The sequence below is a fragment of the Falco biarmicus genome, chromosome Z, assembly GCF_023638135.1.
Source record: "Falco biarmicus isolate bFalBia1 chromosome Z, bFalBia1.pri, whole genome shotgun sequence".
In the NCBI taxonomy this organism is placed as follows: Eukaryota; Metazoa; Chordata; class Aves; order Falconiformes; family Falconidae; genus Falco; species Falco biarmicus.
The window spans coordinates 18,373,418-18,381,624 of NC_079311.1; the positions used below are offsets into that span (position 1 = coordinate 18,373,418).

The 8,207-nt window shown below is 38.7% G+C and overlaps 1 protein-coding gene across 3 annotated transcripts in view; it reads left to right on the forward strand.

Annotated features, from left to right (window-relative positions):
* Nucleotides 1-2,104, forward strand: part of COMMD10 (COMM domain containing 10) — a 118,935-nt gene extending 116,831 nt beyond the window's left edge. For all 3 annotated transcript variants that reach the window (XR_008819580.1, XM_056325437.1, XM_056325436.1), the window contains 2 exons: nucleotides 1,103-1,162; nucleotides 1,801-2,104. Coding sequence is in view for 2 of the 3 variants with exons in the window: in XM_056325437.1 (XP_056181412.1) it covers nucleotides 1,103-1,162; nucleotides 1,801-1,839 (99 nt within the window). In the remaining variant the exon portion in view is untranslated. The remainder of the gene's footprint in view (nucleotides 1-1,102; nucleotides 1,163-1,800) is intronic.
* Nucleotides 2,105-8,207: the final 6,103 nt, after the last annotated feature.

The window sequence follows — 8,207 nt, forward strand, 5'->3', positions numbered from 1 at the left end:
TTGATAAATAAGCATTTTTCTACTGACTAAGTGGTACATGAAGTTGGTACCAGTTAAACAAAATTAGCATGTGTGCATTATTTCAGCTGATAATATTTTGTGAGTAGAGGTGTCCACAGATTTTACTTTGCATAGGGCCTTGTTACTTTTCATGGAAATGCAGCTGTTGTCCTCAGGAATTACTTCAAGCCTTGGAAAGTCTAGCAATAATACAGAGAATGTGCAGTAATAACTAGTAACTTATTTTTAAAAAATGACAAAGCGAAGTAGAAGGAACAAGGCTGGAAACAGTCTGGATAGATCTGCACTGTAATTGAAAGTAGCAGGCATTAAACTACCTGTTTCTTGCAAGTGAGTTAAACAGGACAGAAATTTTAATTTAACCCCCATCTCTACAGACATCAGCACATGCATGCAGAAGATTATTACCACCATCTGTTTTATCCGCAGTAGTTTCCATCAGTTGTGTTATTTTGCTTTTTTAGTGTTTAAGCAATGCTTTGAAGCTGTTGTGTTAATTGTTAACTTAGGCTGAATCTGTGGATAGATGCCTATAGCAGTGTCAGCATGCTAAAATCATAACTGTTAGATTAATGAATGGAAGTATTAGCTCTGTGCTGCTATAGTACATTAATAGCTGTGCAAGTTCAATCAAATACGCAACCGATTTTGTCATTGTGTAATGGTATTTATCAGATCTTAGATGGACTGCTGAGAAAGATGAATGTAATCTCTCATTTTTATCTGACTTAAAAATAAGGTAACAAAATAATTTTCATAGAATTTTTTATTATTCTTCTTCACAGCAGGAGAATGCATGTAGCTTTAGGCGTGAATTTTTCACTCAAATGGAATATGTATATGTGAGGGACATTGTGGAAGGTGTCCCTGCCCATGGCAGGGCATGTGGAACTAGATGATCTTTAAGAACCCTTCCAAACCCAAACCATTCTATGATTGTAGTGAATGGGAGGACAACCAACTGTTGCAACTATTGTATTTCCTGTAGCTTAGTCTGATACTTTGAATTACTGGTATTAATACCAAAAAGAGAATTAAAAATATGCTTATTCCTTCCTTTTTTTTTCTTTTTTCTTCACAGAACCTGAAGAAAGTATTTGTAGAATTTAATCATCAGGAGCTGTTTGAGTTCTATAACAAGGTCTGTAGATTTTACAATACTATAGTTTCTTTGTAAACACCTTGTGCTGCTCAGCAGGAAGTGCTGCCTATATGAATTAAATCTAATGACACTGGAATGAAAATGGATCCAACTTTAATTAAGGCTGTTAGGTTTGTTTGATCTCATAAAGAATTTTCAAGAAGAGTCTGCATTCAGATTTGGAATAGGCAGGGCTTGGGTCATTGTAAGCATACCTGGCGCTTAGATTGAGAGGAGTAGCTGATGATTAACAATGATGAGCTCTCTGAAATCGGCATCTTTGTGTTATGTCTTCAGTCGAAATGCCAGGCTCATAATCCAGTCAAAGTGAACTCTATTATTTTTTTCCCTTGTTATTATGCATTGGAAATGCGCAGCAAAACATCTGTGCATGTAAAAAAGGCAGTATTTAGGCAACTGTTTCTTTAAAATTTGAATATATAAACTGCAGCAATGAATTCTAATAGCTTCATGTAAAAACAAATATTCATGAGTACAGGATTTTTTTATTGCTATACGAATAGATTTAGTATGCGTAGTTGAAGATACTGGAATGTAGGTTTTCTTCTGTTTGCATGTTTCTATACAACATTTTATATGAGTGGTATTTTTTCTCTCTTTTTTGTTCCTTTAAATAGCTGGAAACTATACAAGCACAGCTGGATTCCCTTACATGATATTTTTGAAGACTTACTTCTCCATCACACTCCTGCCACCTTGTTATTTTGAATTAAAGATAGATTGCCAAGCTGTGTTTGCTGAAGGATTCAGTGGGTTGCTTCCTGTAAAATTATATGTCTTATCTCCTTTTTAGACCAGTAACATTAGCCAAGAGTCATTGTTAAGAATCTGAAGATTCTAATGGACTTTCACTTGTTTTCTGAGCAATTGTGAAGAGTGGGTTTGCTTACAGGAAAAAAAAATAAAAATAAATGCTACACAGCTTTACAATGTTTTATTTTTATTTTAGCCTGTTATGTGTTATATTTAATTCTGGTAGAAATTTACATACTAGTGAGGGACCGGGAATAAAATCTATTTTTTCGACATAAAAGTACTAGGTAAATATACAGCTAAAAAAATCTCTATCCTTTTGAATTTTTAGTCACATGATTGATAATGCTTATTGCAAAATTGTTGAAGTAAATTCAGAATTTAAAAGCACATAGGTTTAGTTTGGGCTAGTTTAACTTCATTTCATTATCTTTGTTCTTTTTTAGTTAGGTCGTTTATTTCCTTCTAAATAATCAGCAGTGTCACTGATCTCAATGTTTACTTTTGACACTGAGAATAAACACGGCTTCGTAGCGCAGTGTGCATACCAATGAATTTAAGTATAACTGGGGGGGGGGGGGTAGAAATCTCAGCATGTGTAACAAAGAACACTGAAACAGTCTGACAGTCAGATTTCTGAAGGCTATTTGTTGATCTTTCCTAATGTTGTCCACCACTGTTTTTACATCAAACAGGCAGAAATAAAGTACAGTGACTTAAAGGCCAGAGTAGTCATATTTTCACACATTAGTTCCAGATGAATGGAGGTTCATGAACAGTACGAGAAGGTAAAAGTCATCTTAGTTCTTGTTTGTTGCCATTCATTGACAGGCAACTTCCTTGCTGTGCTTTGATAATGGGCACAATATACAACTCTCTACTCTAGGCTAACAGAAGGTGAGAGGAAATAAAAATCTTTGGCATTAACTTGTCTTTCTTATTCCTTAAGGGATTCCCTGAACAGGGCTTTTTTTCTTCTAGATGCCCAAACCAGGGATGGTTAATAGCCAACCATCCAAGGTTTTTTTGAGGTTTGCTTGCTTGTGACAGCAGATATAAATATAGCCAAAAGGTATGTCTTAAATAGCTGGTGTTTAGGTCCTCTTGTGCCAGATTGCTCTGCTGTTTTTGGAGGATTGTTTTTGTTGTTTTAATAGGGGTTGTGCTGTCACCTCTAGAATACTGAAGGGGTTTGTACCAGTTGTCTTGAGCCGTGAGATAATAGTTTTGCAAGATAAAGTCATTAACAGGCTACGTGTGAAAAAAGTGCACTGAAGAGAAAAAACACATGTATCATACATAGTTCTTAACTGAAATGCCAGACGATACTGTACCACTCTGGTAAGGTAACAACCCTGTTGGAAAGAAGAAATGAGTCATCGTTGCACAGCATGATCTTACCTTCTACACCTTGTGAGGCTGGCTGCCAAAATCAAGTCTTGCCTCAAGCCACTGGCAAACATGCCGTATCTTCTGGAGGTATAACAGTCCCACCCACAGACATCACGTCCTCAGTCTGGCTATTCAGCAGCAGCTTGCCAGCTTGCTCATCTCAGGCTGCATAGGTTGACGTGTGTCTGCAGGTGAGCACATCCCCACCATTCCTTCAGCCTGCCAGCATTCGCAGTGATCTGTAGTTAGCTCAGCTGGGAAAATCCCCTTCTTCTTGACCCTTATGTCCTGGATTCTCTACTGGTCCTGCAGGACAGTATGTTGTGTGCTAGGACGCTGCTTTTGAGCATTTCTTCTGAGTTTCCAGAGCTTAAGATTAGGAAATTGTGTCTGAAGCGAGGTGAATATCTGAGTGTGAGAGAGGGGTTAAGTTATCTTTGTGAATATGGGCAGTGATTGATGAATCATGGAGGAGGGGATGAAAGCAGGACCAGTTTGGAGTGTGAGAAACATTGGACAAATTAGCAGGCACATCTGAAAAAAAAAAAAAAAAAGAAGTCAAAGACAAGTAGGAAGAAACTGGTTATAGGAAAAAGGAAGGAGAGGGTTGAGTAATGAATATTCCCAAGGTGGGAATTTGGGTGTTGGAAAACTATAAGGAAGAGAGGAGGAACACTGGAAAAGATGGCAAAAGTATACAAAGAAAATATTAGGCAAAGAGGGAATAAAATCTTATGTAGTAGGGGAATGGGAAGAAAATTGGGGAAACAAAGTAGACCAGAGTCAACTGTGAAAACTGTGGCCAGTTGTGTAACTAACTGTATGTAGTATTTTGAACTAAAGTGTCTGAAGTGTCAGCCTTTGTGCAGATTTGGCCAAAATCAAAGAAAAGTATGGGGATAACAAAAAAACCCCACAAACCCCAGCATTTTAAATCTAGCTTTAATAGGAAATATTTTACAAGTGGTGAAATAATGTTAAAAGGAAAAACACGAAAAACAAAGCCTAGGATTGCAAGTATGGTGTAAAACTTATTTAGTGTTTATCCTTGTTTGCAGATTGATGAAGAGCAGTGGTTGCCTTTTGTTTTTACTAAATGTACCAAATGTCTTATTTTCAGAAGCCATAATAAAAGGCATAGTATACCTCATAGTAAGAAGTACAGATCTTTTTTCAAGGAGCACTCAGAAATAAGTAATTTAGAAAGACTTTAGAAAGACCTTGTATGTAATGAGAAGCTTTGGGGTTGTACATTATTAGGTAGCTATGGCATAACCAGTACCATCTTAGAGAAGAGCGTTGTCACTTATTTAAGTGCCTCTGAATAAGAGAGAAAATTGACTGAAAGAGCAGAACTGTTTAGGGGTATTTTGTTAGGTCCTGCAGAAAAGAAGGCTTTTATTCTGGTTGCTGCTGTCTGTGCCTGAGTGGACCTGGAGAGGGGAAGATTAGCCTTCCCCCGAGAGCAGCTGTCCCTGCTTAGCTTGGATAAAGTCCTGATGTGCCAACAGTGTCAGGGAACGAGAGAAAAACAAGCACCAGCACAGACCGGGGGATGACTGGGAAGGATGGCAGATCTGCCTGTAGCAGGGACTAGAGCCAACGCCATACCTCAGAGGCAGTGGAAAGAAAAACAATTTGAGGAAGAAGGCCTGTAGCCTATGCAGAACTGAATAGGCCAGGTCAGTGTGGGAGCACAGGCAGGGGTGTGCATGCTGAAGGTCATCAAACCTTAGTTTTGTATTCTGGTAAAACACAGTTTTGAAGAGTGAGTCTTGTGCGTGTTTTGGATTATTTTAGTGCAGGAAGGGAAAGGGTTACATCCCAAGCTCTCTTCAGTTCAGAGTCCTAGCAAAGCATTGGTCTGTAATGTCTCTTGGGCATGATCCAGAACTGAAATTACAAAGGTTTCTGATTCTGTTGAAGGAAGATATTTGCAGAGATTTATTGAGCTCTAAAACTGGAAATTTGAATGAGTAAGAATTATTAAATTTACTTTCAGATCTTTCGGTGCATTTTAAAAACATTTGATTCATCTTTGCTGTGAGAACTACCTCGAAAATACCAACTTATTGCTGAAGAGAAACCATTTGTACATCACTTAGCAAAGCCGACACCAACAGTGCATTAATGCTTGTTGAGTACAAATGAGTTAGATTATCTTTGCCCAGTTCAGCCTTAGTCATATAGTTCTTGTTTCTCAGAAAAATATGGAACGTCTGTAAGTTTCTGCACTCAGTTTTTGTTGAAATAAAATGTGTAGGTGGATAGACAAATATAACTTTACTATTTCAGATTTTGACTAATTGCTAAACCTGCTTTGGCTTGGCTCTTCAGAGGAGGCTTTCAAATTCCCCTGTAAATTCCTGGGTTTATTGACACATCCATTTTGAGTTATGACTTGTAGGTTCATTTCCTGCAGTCTATTTTTAAAGACTCCAAAGTCTTGTTCTTTCAAAGCATAAAGAATTTACTGAAATGCTGAGTCTTACGTTGGTCAAAGGAAGGAAAGTGTTTATTGTATAAAATGGTGTAAGTTTCCCTTCACACTTGTTCCACTTCATATATTCTGATTTCAAATAGCATCAAAAACATTTCATTTTTTGGCCACATTGGCACATAATATCTTCAAAGCTTATGAATTCACTCACATTACAGTAAAGAAATGACAGAGCTTAATAATGTCTATTGCCCAGTGAGTAAGTATCACATCATTTTGTGACCCTTGTATAGCTTGACTAATGAATATGGACAACGTTTTGATCAGCCACACTGGCTTTCTGAATAACAGTAATTTCATCTACATGGATGAACTACGGTGCTGCTATCTGATATGCTGTTGATGGTGTCTCATAAAGATAAACTAATAAGATGCTTTTATCCACAACTCTTGCATAAAGTAATTTCTAATTTCCATAGTAATGAATCAGTTTTATTGGGTTTTCCCCTGGCCTTTTTAATTGGTTGATCAGACAAAATTATATGCTGAATTTTAACTGATATAAAGTGTTTAGATGATCCCCTCATTCCTTCATTGTTTTGTTTCTGAAGAGATTAGCAGAAAATATTGGTCTGTTACAAATGAGATGCTCTCCAGCTGTGTTGAGCTATGTATCCAGGAAGCACTTGTCCCTCTCACTGACAAGGTTAGTTCCTTCTCTGCTGGGGCCAAAATATCTGTCATGGTTTTGTAAGGTTTTATCTATCTACTGAAAACACAGGAAGGCAGTGTGGAGCTGTACACATGTTGGAAGTGTAACTGGCTTGCCTGACTGTTCAAATGAGATGCTCACCTTATTAGAGCAAATTCCTCTTCCAGTGGGACACCTTTAACTTCTTGTCATCACTGTTAACTGTGCCATTATGGTAATATACAGCATACACTCAAGGAAATCTGAATGAATGTGGTTATCTGTCTCTGAGATGGCTGTGTAGGTTCACATGCACAGGCAGCTGACCTCTTCTGTAGAGTGCTAGTTACGGGACTCGACATGCTGGAGCACCAGATCGTCTTTTTTGGAATTCACCCTCTGGTCATTCAGGACAAGCGAAGGGAGGAGAAGCAGCACTCCCTGCTCAGTGCTAACAAGACTCTTCGCATCTGTACTGTGTTGGAAGGTTCATCCCATGAGGGTTAATGTGAAGAGCTCTGCATGCAGGTGAGCAGAGTTTGTTTCTTCTCATTCCAATCCACAGGTTCAATATTAGGGCAACTTAGGTAAATTGCATTTCATGGGTAGCATGAGAATGCTGTGCTTTTTCCTATCACCCACTTGTTTGGTTTTCTGCCTTTAGAGTATTAAGAAATGCAGCTTTGTTTTTAAAAAAATAAGGCAAAAAAAAGTGGTTTGATTTAAGAAATAATGTAATTAACATACACAGTAAGCATTTTGAAGAATGTTTGCTTTCTTGGATTTGTGTCTACTTTTGAAGAGTTTGCCATAGCAAATACCCCTGTAGGCAGCAGAGAATGAATCTGAGCAAAGCCCAGGGGGGTGAGGAAAGGATCATGTGTCCTGTTCCACCCACTGCTCCCTGTTGAGCATTGGGGTGCATCTTAGGCTGTAAGCCTTGCTTTGTACCTCAGACTGCCAATTAGGTGAGCTCTGCCTCTTTTCTGGACAACAGTAAGTCAGGAAAAGATTCGAGACTAACTGCACTGGGCAAATGTAGCTTGGACTGAATGTTCATAGCTTAGGTCTTCACTCTGGAAGAAGTAAGAATATTTTCTTCATGACAAGCAACACTTTCCCAGATCTCCTCCATGTGATAAACAAGTTCAGAGGAGCTGCACTTTGCATCCCAGATGAATCTCTGATGTCTCAGTCAGGAGCTATGCCTTGTGATGGGATGGGTCTCTGCTATCTTCTAATTCCTAACACATGCCTGCCACTTCCAGCTCATATACCACCTGGAGACAGGCACCACAGACCTCAAGAACAAAAAAGGACCTTTCTCATCCCCTGCTTCATCTCTGCTTCCAAGGAGACCCCTTCTCTATGTCAGGCCAGTATTCAGCACAGCTTCAGGTAAAGGTTACGGAGGTTGTCCTAGCATCCCAAGTATGAAACTCACTTTGAGAGAGGGCAGGAAAAGATCTATATGAGAAGGGAGGTAAAACAGAACCAGCCTTTCAGGACAGGGGAATTATTAACTATGTGGCCATTTCTGGAGCAAACTCTTAGTCCAACCTGTGAGTAATCCAGTTTCTGCCTTGCAGCCGAACTCCCTACGGGAGTAAAATCATCCCTGTTTCCCCACATCATCCTTATGGATTGCAGCAATCAAAATCATCCTCAGAACCTGATCTGGGGCAACAGAAGTGAAGTACATGAGATAAATGTGGAAAAAAATAAGCCCATAAACATGATCTGATCCC